Source organism: Sorex fumeus, unplaced genomic scaffold, assembly GCF_029834395.1.
Source record: "Sorex fumeus unplaced genomic scaffold, SorFum_2.1 ptg000061l, whole genome shotgun sequence".
Classification (NCBI taxonomy): Eukaryota; Metazoa; Chordata; class Mammalia; order Eulipotyphla; family Soricidae; genus Sorex; species Sorex fumeus.
This window is the reverse complement of record NW_026606118.1, coordinates 58,957,238-58,976,813: the sequence shown is the minus strand read 5'-3', so window position 1 is coordinate 58,976,813 and position 19,576 is coordinate 58,957,238. Positions and strand designations below refer to the sequence as shown.

Sequence of the window (19,576 nt, the reverse complement as noted above, 5' to 3'; positions counted from 1 at the left end):
GCGCTTTCAGGCCGTAGCCATTAGCTGCGATTTAATTCCGCTGAAAGGTGGCCAGAAGGTGCCGGACAAAGAACGAGAAAGAGGCCTCTCATTAGTGCGGAACTCAGGAGGAAAACTATCCAGGCTCTGCACAATTTAAAAAATGTTCTATTCAACTTCTGCTACAGAGGGCAGAGTTAGCATGATAAAGCAGGCTGCTGGGATGGATGGACCTCCAGGGACTCCTGGAGAGCTCCAGGGGAGAGGGCCAGGCACAAGGGGCCTCACCAGCTGCAGAGACTACACAATGCTTTGGTGTGGTAAGACTTGAAGGTGGCCCACCCCAAACAGGCATTTGCGAGCTTATGCTAAGGTAAAGCAAAAACGAAAGAAAACAAACTATTCAGTGTTAAATCAGCCACATCCACCGAAGGTTCCTTTTAAAAAGGTGAGGACTACTTCCATGAATGCAAGGACCGAAATTAGTATCAGTATAAGCCAATAACTGAACAATGGAAGAATGACAAGATATAATTTTTTAATCTTTTGGTACAAAGTCAAACGGTTTGCTCACATTGGCTAACGTTGGAAACAAGATTGACAATGGCTATGAAAGAACGGGTAGTGTTTCTCAACAGCCCGGGAATCCTGAAAGTCCCATTTCCTGTTTCCCTGGATCAGGAAACCTCAGAACCGCCTGGGCCAGCATGCCATGCGTCGTGCTCCGACACTTTAGGACTTGTTTTCTTCTTTTTCCTTGGGCATCGTCTCCCAGATTGGCTCCTTAATGTGTTCTGGTAACCGTTCTAGCTTGGTCTACAAAGAGAACAAGCAGGAAACTAGAACTTAATGTGAACCTGATCAAACTCTTTGGCCACAATTTGCATTTTTTTTGAGGGGATGACACAAGATGATTTTTATTGACTGAAACTTGTTTAGAAAGATGTTAGAGGGAGGAAAGAAAAAAAGACAAGGGAGAAGAGAAAAGGAGGATGTTTAAGAGAGAATACAGACTCCGCTGGAGTGGAAATAGGCAAGCAAAGAAATACACAAGCAAGTGAGGTAGGTGTTCAAGAGAGAACAGGAGTTAACTCCCTCTCTCCCTCTTGCTTGCTCGTTGGGCCATATCTGGCAGAGCTCAGGAATCAATCCTGGAGGGCTCAGGGATCATACGTGTTTGGAATCAAGTCCAGGTTGGGGTGCCGGAGTGATAGTACAGCGGGTAGGGCGTTTGCCTTGAAAACGGCTGACCTGGGTTCAATCCCTGGCTTCTCATATGGTCCCCGAGCACCGCCAGGAGTAACTCCTGAATGCAGAGCCAGGAGTAACCCCTGTGCATCGCCAGGTGTGACCCAAAAAGCAAAAAACAAACAAAAACAAAACAAAAAAACACGCAAAAACTCAGGTGGGCCATAGGCAAGGCAGGAGCCCTACCCACTGTACTTAACTGTCTGCTCGGGGTCCTTCAGGCACGGTCTGACTTCAGACTGCTAAGTGCCCTCTCCAGCCTAACCTCTGAAAAACAGGGGTCACACTTTGTGGTGGTGCCAAGCCCTGTGTGGGCTGACGACCCAGGCCTTGGGCTCAGTGATGGTGCCAAGCCCTGTGTGGGCTGACGACCTAGGCCTTGGGCTCAGTGGCTTTCGGGGGGCTGGAAGTGGCCCCATGGACACATGTGGCAGTGATGGGGACCATTCTGAATCTCGGGTTCCAGTTCTATCACATGTGCGATCACCACAGCCCAGGCTTGTTCCCAAATCTTCCCACTGTTGGGGGTTCTGAAGCCCAGAAGGAAGCTGGCGGCACCGCACAGACTCCACACAGACCAGCACCTCCAGCCTGCAGGGGCCGCGTTTCGTCCAGACACCTCCTGAGGAGCACGTGAGAGGTGCGCGCACACGTGTGTGTGTGTGTGTGTGTGTGTGTGTGTGTGTGTGTGGTGGTGGGGGGTGGAGGGTCAGGGGGCACCCTCACAGGCCTCCCAGCCCTCGCAGCCTCAGGCATGCTGGGATCTCCCCCAAAGCGGCAGGTCTCCAACCGTACCTTTGTTACTTCCATTGCAATGCCTTCAGGGAGATTTCGCTGGATGTATTCCAGGTAGACGTCGGCTGTGCTTCCAGTTAGGCGTTCTAACTAGAATTCAAAAATAAAAGGGTCTTGATACAGGTTGGCGGTAAAAGGGAAGAAAGGGCACACAATTCCTTAAAATCTCACAACTACAAGTATTGTGAACTCCTTTATAAAATAAATTTTTTTTTAAAAATAAAATTTCACAACTTTAACGTTAAGTTGTTTTAAAGTATTTCTTCTTGTATTTTCCAAAAATAAAACGGATTCATGCTAGGATGCTATACCAGAAATTTCTAAGTTTTACTACTACTCATTTATTTATTTTTTTTCCCCTAGAAAAGTAGCGAGCCACTTCTTTCTCTGCACACTCTTCGGAGAACTCCGGGTCACTGAAGGAAAACAGAGCTGAGCCTCGGGTTGAGTTGGATGGGAGAAGTTGAGACGCCAAAGCCCCCGTAGCCCACTGGCCCCAGCCCAGACACCTTCTAACCAGCGCCCCACAGAACCCAGTGGCAAGTGTGGGTAAGAGAAGTACACGACAGGAGTGTCGCAGACAATGCCAGGTCAAAGGAGGCGGGAGACTGGCCAGGGAAGGCCAGAGTTGGGGTCCACGGAGGGGACGCACTATACGCACTATACTTCTCTCAAACCACACCTGGCCCTCAATGCCTACGGTGGGGTTTCCCAGACAGATGTATGACAACACACCAGTGACTCGCCCAGTGCTGGGGAGGTGATGTGGGGTAGAACATATGCCAGGCATGTGAGGCCCTGGGTCAATTCCCCCGGCCCAGCAGGAAAAAAAAAGTCTTAATAACATTTACCGTGTGATGAAACTATTTGCTTAAGATCAGTATCTCATTTAATTCTGTGCTGGGTCCCATTCTTCTTTCATCTACACGTAGGACTTAAGGGCCTGCTCACACAGCAAGGAAGTGCTCTCGGATGAGGCTATCTAAGCCCACCTCCTCCACCTGCTACCTCACCGCCACTCCCTGCTGTTTTTAGGGACACACCCAGAGGCGCACAAGGCTGACTCCTGGCGCTGTGCTCAGGGGACCTTCTGGTGGTGCTCCGAAGACCATACGTAGCGCCAAGGAATGAACCAGGGTCACCCGCTGGAAGGGAGGCACCTCCCCCCATCACCATCTCCCTGTTTAGGCCCTTCCTCACCGGAGACCACGCTGGCTCCAGCGAACGCACTGGCTGGAGATACAGTAAGGCGGATAAGGTGCCTGCCTTGCATGCGGCCAACCTGGGCTCAATCCCAGGAATCCCATATGGTCCCTTGAGCCCTGCCAGGAGTGATTCCCAAGCATGGCCAAGTATGACCCAAAAATAAACAAAAACTTAAAGCATGAATTCTGCTAAAGGATGCTTTGCTTAAGACGGATTTGGAGCCAGAGAGCACAGTGAGTAGGGCACTTGCCTTGCAGGCAACTGACTCAGGTTCAATTCCCGGCATCCCCCTTGGCCCCTGGGGCCCACTTGGAGTGATCCCTGAGTGCAGAGCCAGGAGTAAGCCCCAAGCACCACCAGGTACAGTCCTCACAAACAGTTTACATCCCTCCCCCCATAAGGAAGACTGATTTTCCTCTCGTGTCAATCCACAGGAAATACATTTCCCTTCTCTCCTGTATCATAAACTCCTGCTGAGAGGCCACTGGCCTCTGGGAAGGACAGTTCGGGGACACTAGAGCCAGGCATTTCGAACATGCCTGGCAGTCCCAAGTAAACTCACCTCTAAACATCTGTAAAGAGTTCTCATCTCATACTGAACCCTGTGCTTCTTGAAAATATGCACTGATTTGAGAAGCGTGAGTCTCTCTATTTTCCTTGGCGGTTCATGCCTGAAAATTAGTGAGTAAAACGACACACTTAGGCTAAGTGGTGCTAAAAAAAGCTGAGTCACTGATACCAAAGTACAATCCCGCAATTTGGTGGGTCAGGCTCACACTCAATTACAGGCATTAACTACCATTTGGACTTCCATGTGCCTAGCCTGTCATCAACAACAACCGCTGTTGTTGAGGAAGCTCACGTCAAAATAAACAATGCGGCGGCAACAGGCGCATTCTTCTGCACGCCCAGGAAGGGGCCCTGACCCGCAGCTGCCCAGGTGTGCACCTCGGGTTTGGGCCTCTCTGAGGCCTCCACTGACCGGAGCTGCTGGGACGCGCACCCACGGGTCTCCTCCCTGGGTGCTGTGCTGAGGAAATCTACTTTGAAGGGCTGGGATTGGGGCACTTGTGGCAGACCTGTTTGATACACCACAGCCAGAGGTGGCCCCTGAACACTGACCGAGCCAGGAGTAGCCTCTTGAGTACTGCTGGGTGTGCAGTGCCCAACTGCCCCCTCACAGACAATCTCTAGTGACAACCAGAGAACGACAGTCCGGTAGAGGAAGGGGCCGGGTGCCTTCTGCTTTGTTAGGAGACTGGTGACGCAGAGCTGGGCCGTGCTGTCGTTCAGGAGGACTTGCTCTGAGCAGCTTCTCATATGAGCGATGGTCCCGAAGGCGGTTCTGAAGCAACGGGGACATCAACCCAAAGGGCCTGTCAGGACTGCTTGTTTGTCTCGTCCGTCTCCTAAGACGACGTCAGTCTTCTGAGGTCTCTGTATCTCAATGCACTTTCTAAGCAGGATTTTCATCATTTTTGGTGTTCATTTATTCTAGTAGTCATTTTTTTTTGAGACCTCCCCAACTGTGGTCATAAGCGGGGTGAAAGCAGACAACTCCTGGTCGTACTGGCCTGGCCGGATGGCACTGCTAGGGCCGGTTGGTGCTGGGGGCTATGGGGTACACAGTCCGCAGTGCTCGGAGCGGGGCCTGCAGGAGCTGAGATGGAGCTTGGCACCTCCCCGCTCTCACCACCATCCTCATAAATGTTCCAGAACGATGATACGACGACAAACCTCAGATCTACCCATCACGCGTTTCGAGCCCATTCAGAGGGGTCAGCGTCCTTTTCCTGGCTGATGGTGTGGCCAGGTCAGACTAGAAAAGATCGTCCTTATTACATAGCTTCCTTGTCTCTTTGTAATACAGACAAGAGACAAAGTTGGCTCTGGTTGAGCCGACTTTTCGTTTTGTTTTACAGAAATGTTAACGGTGGGTATTTAATTGTGAATACTGGAAAAGCTTTGATTTTCAGAGTCTGATCACGATAACCATCTCATCAAGAGATGGAAATGCAGCTTAGAGTTTTCCTCCGGAAGGCAGGAACACCGGTCACGAAGGCCCCAAAAGAACTCAAGGGAGAATTCTGGGTAGTGTGGCCGGGGGAGGCTGCGGCGAGCCCACCCCAACCGTGCTCAGGACACCCCCTCTCCTGCGGGAAGCACGCGGCATACTTACACTTTAATAGAGAGCCCGAGCTCTTTTGCTGCAAGCACTGCAAAATACTCGTAACTGTCTAACACAGCCTTATCATGGCCTTTCACTAAGACTGACAGACGTTTGTACAATGTGTCTGGTTCGTCAGAGACCGTTATCTACAATTTAAAAAGGGAAAGAAAAAGTTCATTATAATGGCTCGGTATTTGTGCCTGGAAAACTGTATTACCCTGGCTGAATGACTTCAGAGCTTGCTGGTCCAGGGAGAAAGCTCTGGAATAGCTTTCTAACAGCGAGCTTACGGCAAGAGGCTCCATGATCAGCTTAGAACCATGACTGGAGTTTGCACCAAAAGGGATTTTTTATGTTATTTTTTTGGCTTGGTGGATCACACCCAGTGAAGCTCAGGGGTTACTCCTGGCTCTGCACTCAGGAAGTACCTGCAGTGCTTGGGGGACCATATGGGATGCTGGGAATCAAACCTGTGGTCATCCATGTGCAAAGCAAATGCCCTACCCGCTGTGCTATCTCTCCAGCACTCAAAATGGATTTTCAAGGCAACTTAAAAAAGGCATTAGGGGGCTGGAGCAATAGCACAGTGGGTAGGGCATTTGCCTTGCACGCGGCTGACCCGGGTTTGAATCCCAGCATCCCACGTGGTCCACTGAGCACCGCCAGGAGTAATTCCTGAGTGCAGGGCCAGGAGTAACCCCTGAGCATTGCTGGGTGTGACAAAAAAGGCATTAGTTGTCGGCACCCAGACACACAATGGGAAAGAATTGTGGAGTCTGTTTCTAGAAGCAGAAAGGCTGGGGCAGACAATTAAACTCCACTGCTTCTGGCTGAGGGACACTGGGAAGTCCTGTCGTTACTGTGCACTTCAGTTCTCTCATATACAAGCAGTAAGACCTTAGAGAGCCCACAACATTTCTACGTGGAAAAAGAAAACACACATTAAAGCGCTCATGAATTGTAAGACACTGCCATAAATTCTCTTTTATTAGGTCTTATTCATGTATGTTCCTCCTGCCCTGTAAGAAAAATTACTCATTTCTAATTAAAATGTTTTGACACTGACTAGACCGGGAACTTCTACCTCTCCCACCCTCGGTCTTAAAGATCTTAGAAATAATGGGTTTGACAGTCCTGACTTTCTTCCAGGAGGCGAATTACCTTCACTTCATTCATCCATTAACCCAGTCATTTACATTACTAATCCAGTGATTCAGGGTTAAATTACTCTGTCCCAGAGGAGATCAGCTAAGCCACCAGGAAGCCGGGGCTCCATTCTCAATGACCCCAATTCAAGTTGCTGGAAAGAATGAACATTCTGATACCTTAAGCTGCAAAGTTAGACAAGGGAGGAGGACAGCGCTCTGAGATGTGTCCCAACGGGCCCTTCCAGGGTGTTATGGACACTGCCAATTTGTGGCATTCAACATCAGAGTTCACATGACAATGCGCATTTCAGTTGAGCTTGGGAAATCTGACATTGCAAGTGGCCAGAGTGAGGGGCACTGTCCTGCCTCCAGGAGACAGCCTGCCCTTGGGCTGACGGGCCCACTTTTCTTTACAGCTCAGGTGCATGGAGCTTGTGAGCAGGAGACCTGGGGTTATATGCTCTTGAGCCCTGAAAGAGTTTAATTGTCAGGGAAATGGATGCAGAATCCGTGAATTAAAAGGTGAAAAAAACAAAGCATGATGGAAACTGGGTTGACAAACTCCCGGCATCTCTCCTGTGGGGAGTCAAGGTCACGGTTCAGTTCGGGGGGGCTCTGGGACTTGTTTCCCCTTCCAGCTTTTGGTTGGGGGTGGGGGCACACCCTCCGCTGCCCGGGTGCCGTGTGCACTCTGAGAGTCAGTGCCCAGTCGCAGAGCCGCCTCCCGGCCTGGCTTGGGGATGTTTTCCCTTTGCTCAAGGCCCCTCGCAATGCACAAGGGGGCAGGAGGGGGGTGCACACACTGTACTGGCTCAGCTCAGGGTCTTAAAAGGCAAAACAATGCCTTGACGGGTGCTAAGGATATAGCAGCAAATATTCTGCACCCTGACGAGAGCTCTTCCAGGATGCCGAGCTTGGAGCGAGACCACTGCGTCAGCGCTTCTCTGAGGCAGAACACTGATTCCCTCAGAACTTCACCTTGATACCTGGAAACTCTTATGAGCACCCAGGGGACACTCCCAGTGTGCCTCTGCGCCCAGGGCCAGCAGGCCCAAAGGAAGCATTTTCACTCAGAAAGGGTCTGGGAAACAGCCCAAAGGAAATAGCAAAGGGTTTGCCACGAAAGCAGCTACTTGACCTGAGCATGGGGGCACCTACCACGGGCTTCGTCGGGTCCTTGGGAGCATCAATGTGTAGGCGTGACCACTGCACCCGCCCCACGCCGGCGCTGCAGGAAACAAGGAGAGGCCTCAGCAGACGGCAGAGAGCCTGCCTTCTGGCTCAGTTCGGCCCCTTCAAGCACATACTTACAGGGGAAAGCTGCCACTCAGGGCCGTCCTGCTTCTAGGACTATGCAGGGAAAAATCTCTGGAGCCCTAAAAGACAACGAAGACATATATTAGAATTGGCCACGCCCCGAACCAGCCAGTCAGTTTCCATTAAAAACTAAAAGGGGATCTTGGCGAGACACCAGCGGCTGAGTTATTCCCAGTGGCTCAGATCACGGGAGCCTTGGCGGGATGGGGCACAGCGAGTCCCCGCCCTGCCAGAGAAACGGGCCAGCTTCACGAACGATCTCAGACAGACACCAGAGGGCCACGAGCAGCTGATGCCCCAGCTCCAAGGTCCCTGAAGCATGCGGCCACATATGCAGCCATGCAACACCTCTAAACCTCACAGAGCCGACAGTCCAGAAAAAGCAAGAAAGTCAGACGGAAAGCTGAGTAGAAGCCCACCAAGCTCGTGAAGTGAAAACCGTAACACAAGGCCCAACTCGCACCTAACCGTGCAGTAAATCCTCCAGGCCAGGACTGCAGCAGCACTGTTTAGGAGATAAAGACCTAGTTATCAATATAAACTAATTAGTGTCTGCAAGGCAGCAGGCTTGGGGGCGGAATGGGAAACAAGGGACACTGGTGGAGGGAAGGGCACATTGGTGGTGGGGCTGAATATCTGAAACTGTCTTGTGAACAACCCTGTAAATCACGGTGCTTCAATAAAGTTTCATTGTAGGCCAAAATAACTACAAGGGGGCAGGAGACCGCTCAGAACCAGGGGGTGGCCCATGCAGCATTGCACCCTTGGGACTTCTTAAGGAACCCTGAGACTCCTCAGTGGGGCCCCCGATTGCCTGAGCTCTGGCTAGGAGCCCCCTGACCAAAAATAAAAAAGGGGACCAAAGATGTAGCTTGGAGAAGAGCACTCGTCTTTCAAGTGTAAGGTGTGATTCCTGGCACTGCCAAAAAATAAAAAGTACTTATATAAATGTGTGCGTGCGTGTGTGTGTGTGCGCACGCGTGCGTGCAATGTGTATATGTACTATTTCAAATAACAGCGTATCAGAGAAAAAAATAAGTAAAAAAATTTTCTTTCTTATCAGGGCTATAGGGCTGGAGCGATAGCACAGCAGTAAGGGTGTTTGTCTTACATGCAGCCAACATGGCAGACCCGAGTTCGATTCCTTTGCCCCTCTCGGAGAGCCCAGCAAGCTACCGAGAGTATCTCACCCGTTCGGCAAAGCCTGGCAAGCTACCCGTGACATATTCGATATACCAAACACAGTAACAACAAAGTCTCACGATGGAGACGTTACTGGGCCCGCTTGAGCAAATCAATGAACGAGAGGACCGTGCTACCAGTGCTATAGTTATGCCAGTTTCCCGGCATTTGAACTTCACATGTACGTTAATTTGTAAATAACAGTCTTGGTGATGGAAGCCAGGAGGAAAGTGACTAAATAAGTACCAAATATAAATAGGAAAAATCTCTTGTAGGAACAAAAGATTTTAAAAATTGAGACAATCTTAACAACCCTACAACCAGATATAACAATGTTCACATAAATTTGTTTTCTCTACTATTGATATCACAACTTTGTTATCTCATAAATTTTATTTTATTTGGCTTTTTGGGTAACATCCGGCAATGCACAGAGGTTACTCCTGGCTATTGCTCCAGCCTATATATATATATAGTATTTATTTTATTTTATTTTTTTGCGGGGTGCTTTTTGGGTCACACCGGGCAATGCTCAGGGGTTACTCCTGGCTCATGCACTCAGGAATCACTCCTGGCGGTGCTCGGGGGATCATATGGGATGCTGGAAATCGAACCCGGGTCGGCCGCATGCAAGGCAAATGCCCTACCTGCTGAACTATCACTCCAGCCCTGTCTCAACAATTTTTAATATAGAAATGTATCGATAGTTGGTGCTTTCTTTTTCTTTAGTCATTTAAATACATAAACACCCCTCACTCTGGACCGTCAAGGTTCACCGCTGCATCATTCTTTGCTCTGATTCTGGCCTGGCCCAAAGGCCCTGTTTTCTGGGGGGTTTTGGCAGAGACCATCCACAACGCTGCAGAGAACTGTCTTCAATCAAAAATCAGCCAAACCTTCATTCTTCAGGCCTTTCTGTGTTATACTGTAGGGTGCTGCGCTCAGGCCCTACACCTGGCTCTCAGCTCAGAGCTGCATACCTGGGGGAATTCCCATTATGTTATGGAGCACTGAGATTGGAATACAGGTCGGCGTGTCTGACAAGCACCTTATCCACTGTTGGATCTCTGCAGACCTCGTATTCTGAAGACTCAAATCAGTGTTGACAATGTATATTTCCAAAAACTATCATCTTAAGAAAATGGTCCTGGAAATCTTCTTTCATAGGGTGGATGGGAGACAGTTTAAATAGATTTTATTGTGCATAGAAAAACTTGTGCCTGTTTTTTGAAAGGGTGGAAGGGGCCCCTGGAGTGAAATCTTTTGCAAATGGTGGCACCATGGGAAAGACCTCAAGCTTCCCCGATCTCAGCAGGCAATTCCTTTCAGCTGTGCTCACTGACAACATGGGGTGGTCACATTCCTGGATCACACTCCTTTCTCATTTCAGTACTATTAGAGATAAGGAAACTGGACACTTCTACTTTTGGAAGCACTAAAATCCCAACAATCTGATTGGCCACTAGAATGCTACAAGCCATTTAGATAGGTAGAAAAGGCTAAGCAAGGCTATAAAATGACCAGTAAGATTGCTAACTCTGAACTCAGCGTATACCTACATTCTGGGATTGGTCCTTATGCTAGGTTTTGTTTCTTTATATGTCTTATAGTATTTCAAGATTCCCAGCAGATTCTTTGGTCCTTAGCATTGTTAAAATTGTTAAGTTGTGAGCTGCACAAAAAGTTTTTCCCTGCAGTAACAAATATTATAGAATATAGCGGTGGGGCATTTGCCTTGCACGCAGCCAACATGGCCGACCCGAGTTCGATTCCTCTGCCCCTCTCGGAGAGCCCGGCAAGCTACCGAGAGTATCCCGCCCGCACGGCAGAGCCTGGCAAGCTCCCCGTGGTGTCTTCGATATGCCAAACACAGTAACAACAAAGTCTCCAATGGAGACGTTACTGGGCCCGCTCGAGCAAATCGATGAACAATGGGAGGACAGTGATTGATATTTTTTATATTCCATATATATTTACATATACACATACATATATACATATATATATATATATATATATATATATATATATATATATGCCTCTTGCAGAGTCCAGCAAGTTACCCAGAGTATCCGGCCACACAGAAGAGCCTGGCAAGCTCCCCGTGGCATATTCGACATACTAAATACAGTAACAATAACAGGTCTCATTCCCCTGACGCTGAAAAGAACCTCCAAGTGTTGGGAAAAACGAGTAAGGAGAGGCTGCTAAAATCTCAGTGCTGGGACAAATGGAGATGTTACTGGCGCCCGCTCGAGTAAATCGCCGAACAACGGGATGACAGTGATACAGTGAGAGTGATTTTACAAGTGGGGTAACTAAAGATGCCAAGTTAGACTTCATTAAAAGGAAGAGAGAGGGGCTGGAGCAAGAGCACAGCAGGGAGGGCGTTTGCCTTGCACACGGCCAACCCAGATTTGATTCCCAGCATCCCGTATGGTCCACTGAGCACTGCCAGGTATGATCCGAAAAGCAAATAAATAAATTTTAAAACAAGAAAGCAATAAAGAATCTTTAAAAAAAAAAATTTGGGGGCAACCTGGTTGTTCAACAGTGACCCCGAGTGTGTCAGGCTTCATCAATGAACTGCCCCTTCCTTCCCACAGCTTCCTGTGCTCTCGTGGGCACCCCTACTCCCCTGAGTGTATCTTGAACCTTTCCTTTGTATTTTAACCTCTCATCGTCACAATTCCCCCAAGTCAATCTTGGTAATTTAAAAGCCAAAACGTTCTGGTAACTCTGGATTTTGTCTTTGTAGTGAATCACTTGCTCTTCTGTTTCCCCTACAGCCTTGTCAGAAATTATCTGCAGAGCAATGTTCTTTGCTTAAACACAGAAAGTCCGTTAATGCTATGTTCCTAATATCTGGGAGTTGACTGACTCTGAAATATATCTGCTCCTGGGCTTTCTTTATCATTACTTGACTCAGGCTTCAGCTGCGGTAGTTCCTAACACCCCAAAAGGGAGTTCTCACTGCGGCACTGGGATGGACCTGGGGCAAGTGGCGAAGCCACCCCGACATCAAAATGGGACGGTGTGGAAAGCACAAATGCACAGTCTTGATGCACGCTGTTATGACTTAAGAGACAAGATCCCCATGGGGAAAGACAAGCTGAACTGGCCTGAGGACTTAGTCTGGGATTTATGGTAAAAGTCCTACTGGCTCTTAGAGCCCAGAGAACTAAGTTCTGGAATGTGTATCTCTTACTGTGCTTATCTAAACAACTGCATTCATTAATAAGAAGTAAACTTAATTGTTTAATATGTACAACTTAAGAGAAAAAGCAACACAGATATCCCTGGGAGACAGAGCACCCCCTTGAGTTAATGCCCCCAAGAGAATCGCCTCTACTGAAATGTTTTACCTCTGTAAACAATCGACCGCACCTACGTGCAGTCCGATACCCGAACCCCTTCAGATGTTCTAGAAGTTCGCTAGCAGCTCCGTATTAAACGGGCCATTTGACCATCAGCCTGGTGTCCCCTGCCTTTGTCCCTCTGCTTGAGGACAGGGAGGCGGCTCTCGGCCGCTGAACACAGCCCCCACACTTTGTAAACTCACACCCAGTGATGCTCAGGGGGTTGTTTGCAGCTCTCGACTTCATGCTTGGGGGCTGCTTGTTACAGTGCTCAGGGGACCATGTTCCCGCATGTGCTCCAGCCCAAGGAGACAGGATCCAGTCCGAGAGCCGGGGAACCCTGCCTCTGTGGGCTGGGCAGGGAGCTTCACACACACTGGACTGCACTCTCGCACTCGGTTATGGCGCTCACTGGGTGTGTGTGTGTGTGTGTCACAGTTTGGTGGGTCACTTGGAACACACTGGCGGTGTTCAGGCCTCACTTCTGCTGGGGCTCAAGGGGAGTGGATCATATGTGATGGCTGTGATGGCAGGGACTGAACCCAGGTCATTTGTGTGCGAAGCAAGCACCTTTTTGTCTGTTTTGGTTGGGGGCCACACCGGGCAGTACTAAGGGGTTCCTCCTGGCTCTGCACTCAAGGATCACTCCTGGCGGTGCTGGGAGGGAACATAGGGGGTGCCTGGGATTGAGCCTGGATCGGCACCCTAACCCGTCTTATCTACATAACTCAAAAACTATTTTAAAAAGTAATTCATAGACATGCACACACACAAGCTCTGAATTAAATACATAGTCATCAAACGGAAAAATAGTGAAATTCCTTCTTTCGTTATTTTTTACAGATCAGATGCACTGCAGTAGTACACCAGTTTCCCGAAATATTTTTGAGCACTTATGATTGTACATGTGGTAACAGCTCAAATTAGAAGAACCCATCTTCTCAAGCGTCGTTTCCCCTCCAACACTGGGAAGCGAACCCTGGGCCTGCCAGCGCGTGGAGTCTTTTTGGTTTGCTGGGAGAGTGAGTTCTAAATAAAGCGAATATCCACGGGAAATAGCCACGGACCTACTGGCCCTCAAACAGGAACACCCCAACCCCTGCCGTCGGCGCCCCCTAGTGGACACAATCTCCAGCTCCAGGCACTGTCCAGCCCGTCCTGGAAAAACCTTTCAGTTTGTTGTTCTCTGACTTTTACTAAAAACAGTTAGGGGGCTACCCCATGGTTGCTCCCACAATGCAAAGCAGGAGCTCCGGTGTGAAGTCCCTTCCGGGCTCTCCCTGACTTTACTTTACTCCATGCACGCCGGCTGGGTGGGGGGCATATGGTACGGGGTATGGAGCAGGGCTCCCGCGGCAGGCCCCGGAGTCTGAGCCATCCCCCGGCCTCTCAGGCCTTCCGTTTTAATGCTGATGAGAGAAAAGTCCTGGCAAACAGTGACCGGGAGCCTAGAAGGGCGATTCTGCCGAGTCACCATTTCCAAGACCCTACCAAACTTCAAGCTTGATATATCTCTTGCTGTGCTTATACAAAATGACATTGCTAGAAATATTGGAAGTAAATTTACTACAACTGTTTAAATGGATTGAGCTGGAGCGACAGCACAGCGGGTCTTGCACGCGGCTGATCTGGGTTCGATTCCTGCGCCCCTCTCGGAGAACCTGGCCAGCTACCAAGAGTATCTCGCCTGCATGGCAAAGCCTGGCAAGCTCCCCGTGATGTATTCGATATGCCGAAAACAGTAACAACAAGTCTCACAATATGTTGTGGGACGTTACTGGTGCCCGCTTGAGCAAATCGATGAACAACGGGAGGACAGTGCTACAGTGCCTACCTTAGTAAGAGGGCTTGTGTATTCGGTGGCCTGACATATGCTTTTTCTCTCAGCTCTCCTGAGATTTATACGTGTAGCACGAGAAAACAGCTGCACAATATGAGTCTTCAAAAAACCTTGACAATGAGATAGTAGCTTCGCATGATTGAAGCTTACCTAAAACAACGAAGGGTCATCTAGGTATGTGAAAAATCTTTTCTGGGGCCGGAGAGTTGGGGAGACTGGAGCGCTCGTGTTGGTTCCATGAGGCCCGCGTTCCATGGCTAGAACCAGGTGACCCCTGAGCACTGGCTGGTCTTTGCCCCACTCCACCGCTTAAGGAGGTATTTTCTCAGCTGAGTCTCATTCTTCCTCTTTGTTCAAGTGGGCAAGCCAAAAGTTTTACATTCTCCTTTGGATGATAGGAAAAGACAGGCCAGACAAGGTACCAAGAGGTGTGTGCCATCTCCACTCAGAAAGTTCCTGCTCTCATTTAAGCCAGTGATTCCAATCTAGTCGTGTATGAGGGTCCTAATGAACCCTGGCTGGTCATGTGCTGCCGGTATAAAATACGTGGCTCGGGGCTGGAGTGATAGCACAGCGGGGAGGGCGTTTGCCTTGCACACGGCCGACCCGAGTTCGATTCCCAGCATCCCATATGGTCCCCTGAACACCGCCAGGAGTGATTCCTGAGTGCAGAGCCAGAAGGAACCCCTGAGCATTGCTGGGTGTGACCCAAAAAGCAAAAACAAAATAAAATACGTGGCTGACTGGGACCAGGGAGATGGCTGCTCAGAGGGGTGGCCAGAGCCCTGGGTGGATCCTGGGCACCACCGTGAGTGGCTGCCAGCAGGAAGCTCGCAGGAAGTTGAGCCTGAAATGCTGTTACACCCACAAATGAACCTTAAACTCTTAAGCTGTCTTTTCCTTCTAAATGGGCAAGGCCTTGTCTAGGTGTATCTTAATTTAAAATTCCAACCTGAGGGGTCAGAGACAGTATGGTGGGTAGGGCACTTGTCTTAGATGCAATCAACTCAGGCTCAATCCCTGGCACCCTGGAAGGTTCCCGAGCCTGCCAGGAGTGATTCCTGAGCCAGGAGGTAGCCCTAAGGAGCCCCAAGATGCAGCCCCCAAATTCCTGCCTCTGGTGACTGGGGTGTTTTTCTTGCGTTTCAAATCTCGGACCTATACATGGTCCCCAAGCAGCGCCAGCGCCAGGCTTACTCCTGAGCACTGAGCCAGGAATAGGCCCCGAATACCCCAAGTCTGTCTCCACTACGCCCCAAATAAAATGAAGTGAGATGTCAGTCTCTGGGTCTGAGAGGCAACAGGGCGTGTGGCTGACTCTGGTTTGAACCCCAGCACCACCTCAGGGTCCCAGTCCCCTGAGCACCACAAGGGGTGCTCCTCCCCTCCTCAAAAATCATAAAATACAATTCCAACCTCTAATACCACCTGACTTCTCTTAACGGTGCGGTCCTGGAGTAGAATGGCTTTTTCCTCAAGGCAGGGAAGTCTCGAAAATTTAAACTGTTCTCGTAAGTGAGATGGAATCTGTAAATCTCCCACTCTCATGATTTCACCAGTGTCCAGAGGTCCCTGGGGGCTACAGAGTATGTGATAGCGAAGGCTCAGTGCTGAAGAAGACTGGCGAACAGCGCTGTCTTGGATTACACCAGGCCCTCGGAGAGCTGCAAAGTCCTACAATGCTGCCACTCTCCTTTTGTTTTTAAATATTCGGCCATTTTAGCCAGAATCTGGAAAACACCCAAGTGCCCGAGAACAGATGACTGGCTGAAGAAACTTTGGTACATCTACACAATGGAGTACTATGTTAGAAAAGACGAAGTCATGAAATTGACATACAAGTGGTACCACATGGAAAGTATCATGTTAAGGGAAATGAGTCAGAAAGAGCGGGATAGACACAGAAAGATTGCATTCATCTGGGGAACATAAAGTAACAAAATAGGAAACTAACACCCAAGTATGGCAGAGATTAGTACCAGGAATTTTACTCAATGACCCGGAGGACAACCACACATGTTAGGGGAAGGGGAAGCTCAGAAAGACAAGGGAACACCAAATAAAGGGTGTTGGGAGGATCCGCCCAGAATGGGAGAAGCACGCTGAAAGTAGACTCTAGACCGAACATGACTGCCACTCAAGGCCTCTCTTGCAAACCACAACACCCAGTAAGAGAGAGAGAACAAAAGGGAGTGCCCTGCCACAGAGGCAGGGTGGGAGGGGGGTTGGGGGGTGGGAGGGATGCTGGGACCCGTGGTGGTGGAGGATGGGCACTGGTGGAGGGATGGGTACTTGATCATTGTATAACTGAAACCCAAGCACGAAAATTTGTAAGTCTGCAACTGTACCTCATGGTGTCTCACTAATTAAAATTTTTTAAAAATTCTGCCATTTTATACACACACAAACCGTTTACTCCTGCACAGGAGACCGAGTACAGTGGGGGTGAGGAGCTTGCCTTGCATGCAGCCCACCCAGGTTGGATGGTGGTCCCCCCCACGAGTCCCAGGACCACCAAGAGTGATCGGTGAGCACAGCGCCAGGAGCAGCCCCCAACAGGGCCAGGTGTGCCTCCACCCCACCCCCCCAGAAGTTAATTTGCTAACATGCACTAAATTAGCACTAAGCTTTTTTTTAAACAAGGAAGAATTTTTACAACGTTTAGTTTACTTCCTAATAGCCTTCCCCCCCAACCCCCCCTACCCCCACCCCCACCCCCACCCCCACCCAACTAAAACGCTCTCTGGAAGTCCTCAACCATGGTTAGACTGTGAAAGAGGCGTCAAGGGGCAAAAAGCTTGAAAACTGGTGGAACTTTCTGCCTTTCCTCCAAAGACCAGAACCGAGGCCGTCCAACCTCGGGGATGGGCGGCTGGAGAGGAATGCACAGGGGCAAGGGCGCTCGCGGAGCCCCTTCACCCCCAGCGCCCAGGGACCACCTGCACCGTAGGGGTGACCCCCCCCCACGCCCCCACCAATAACCACATCAATCTCCGCATCTCCCAGCACGTGGCTGCTGTCAATCTCAATCGGCCCCCGTGGGGAGTGGCCAAGGGTCCCTCAGCCGCTAAGCCAATGCTCTGCAAGGTCAGGGGGCTGGAGCGATAGCACAGCGGGAAGGGGGTTTGCCTTGCACGCGGCGGCCGACCCCGGTTCGAGTCCCAGCATCCCATGTGGTCCCCGGAGCAGGGCCAGGAGTGATTCCTGAGTGCAGAGCCAGGAGGAACCCCTGAGCATCACCGGTGCGACCCCAAAAGCCATCACCATCGTCATCACCAGGTGTGACCCAAGAAGATGTCATCATCCTCATCATTCTCATCCTCATCCTCGCCAGGTCAAGGAGGGCGTTTGCTTTGCACGCGGCAGACCCGGGTTCGAGTCCCAGCATCCCATGTGGTCCCCGGAGCAAGGCCAGGAGTGATTCCTGAGTGAAGAGCCAGGAGGAACCCCTGTGCATCGCTGGGTGTGATCCAAAAAGCACACACACACAAAGGAATCACGGGGCTGGAGCAATAGCACAGCGGGTAGGGCGTTTGCCTTGCACGCGGCTGACCCGGGTTCGATTCCCAGCATCCCATGTGGTCCCCAGAGCAGGGCCAGGAGTGATCCCTGAGTGCAGATCCAGGAGTAACCTCTGTGCATCGCCGGGTGGGCCCCAAAAAGCAATCCTCCTCCTGCCAGGTCAGTCCCCCGTCCTCCCCGCCTACGTGAGGGGCGGGCGGACCTCCCGACGTCCAGCGTCCTCCCCAGCACCTGCACCGGGGCTCGAACCCGGGCCGCCCGCCGCGTGCAAGGCCGGCCAGCCCCCGCGCTCTGCCGTCGCCGGGACCCTGCAGCTCGGACACTCGGACCCGCCTCCGGACCCAGCTTCGCCCCGACGCCTCCAACGACTTCACGTCTTGCCCCGCTCGAGGCCCATTTAAATCCCTTCTAAAAGCCCCTTTCCCGCCACGCTCCTGCAAACCCTCGGACCCGAGCACTGCCGTAAGCGCGGGGGGAGCCTCCCGGCATTCGGGCGCTCTGCAGCCGGGCCGGGCCGGACCGGACCGGGCCAGGCCGAGCGTCCGGGTCGGGCTCCCGGCGGCCGCTGCACGCCCAGTACCTGCCAGAGGCGCCGGCACGCCGCGCCCAGCGCCGTCCGCGCCGCCATCTTCCCTTCCCGGCCTCCCCGGATCGCTTCCGGGTCACAGCCACGCCCCCCCGACCATAGAGTGCAGGCCGGGAGCGACGCTCTTGTCTTCCGGCCCCGCGACAACCATAGAGACGGCGCTTCCGTGCCTTGCCCTGGAGGGCGTGGAGGACTGAGCGCACCTCCGGGCGATGCTCAACTTGGTGCGGTGCTCCCGCAGCACCGAGTTAACAAATCCGGTTGGGGTTTGACCCTTTGCAACGTGCCGAGCTCGCTTCGTGTTTCCCGTTTTGGTGGTGGCGTGACCAAATGCAGACTTGGAAAAAAAAAAATAACAAGCTAGACTAGTTGATAGCGAGGTTTTTTGGAGCCGTGGAGTTCCTGGTGGGTTTGCCTAAATTTCCAAAAATTTTAGGCGACGTATATGCATTTCACGAAAAGAAAAATAAAAGCCTGCCACTGCCAGTGAGTCCAGTCCGTACCCTTTGCCTCGTTGTGATAGCCTTATAGTTAGGGTGTTAATCCTACCTTCCTCCACTGGCATTTTTGTGTTCCACTATCCTGTGCCCGCCTCTATGCTACTGACCCTCCCAACCCCCTGTTTGCTATGTCATGCCAGTATTTTAGATTATTATTTATTTTTTTTTCTTTTTCTTTTTGGGTCACAGCCAGAGATGCACAGGGGTTACTCCTGGCTCTGCACTCAGGAGTTACTCCTGGCAGTGCTCAGGGGACCACATGGGATGCTGGGAATCGAACCCAGGTCGGCCACAGCAAGGCAAACGCCCTCCCCGCTATGCTATAGCTCCAGCCTCCAAGACTTTTAGAAGTTTCAATGACTGCCTTAAGCTAGGACACTAGCCAAAGAAGAGTTGAAACCAGAAAATGACAATGTCTATCATAATTTAATTCCGACTAACAAGGCTTCCTAGTGGGAGTCTCCATAATGAAAGTAGTTTCTTTCCATTTATGCGATGTTCTAGCTTTATTTCCCCCAAGTGCCCATATAAGCCATTTAGCATAACGAAACACTCTGGATTTATAAGGGGAAGATCGAGGTTCTATACTCAGGTTTCCCACTTGACCACATGAGTTTGGGCAATGCACTTCTCCACCCTGAGCCTTGATTTTCTCATGTCCGTTAGAAATGAAAATAGCTCCGACTTTAAATAATAACTGTGAGGATTAAGTGAGATACTGATA

At 50.7% G+C, this 19,576-nt stretch overlaps 1 protein-coding gene across 1 annotated transcript; it reads right to left on the bottom strand.

The window, feature by feature from the left end:
* Positions 1-497: 497 nt before the first annotated feature.
* Positions 498-18,402, bottom strand: MRPS10 (mitochondrial ribosomal protein S10). The gene is made up of 7 exons (XM_056126128.1): positions 18,347-18,402; positions 7,858-7,922; positions 7,705-7,774; positions 5,408-5,544; positions 3,791-3,899; positions 2,023-2,112; positions 498-795 (listed from the first exon to the last, which is right to left on the bottom strand). Exons 1-7 carry the CDS (start codon positions 18,392-18,394, stop codon positions 712-714), a joined length of 603 nt encoding a protein of 200 aa, XP_055982103.1. The 5' UTR covers positions 18,395-18,402; the 3' UTR covers positions 498-711.
* Between the last annotated feature and the right edge of the window lie 1,174 nt (positions 18,403-19,576).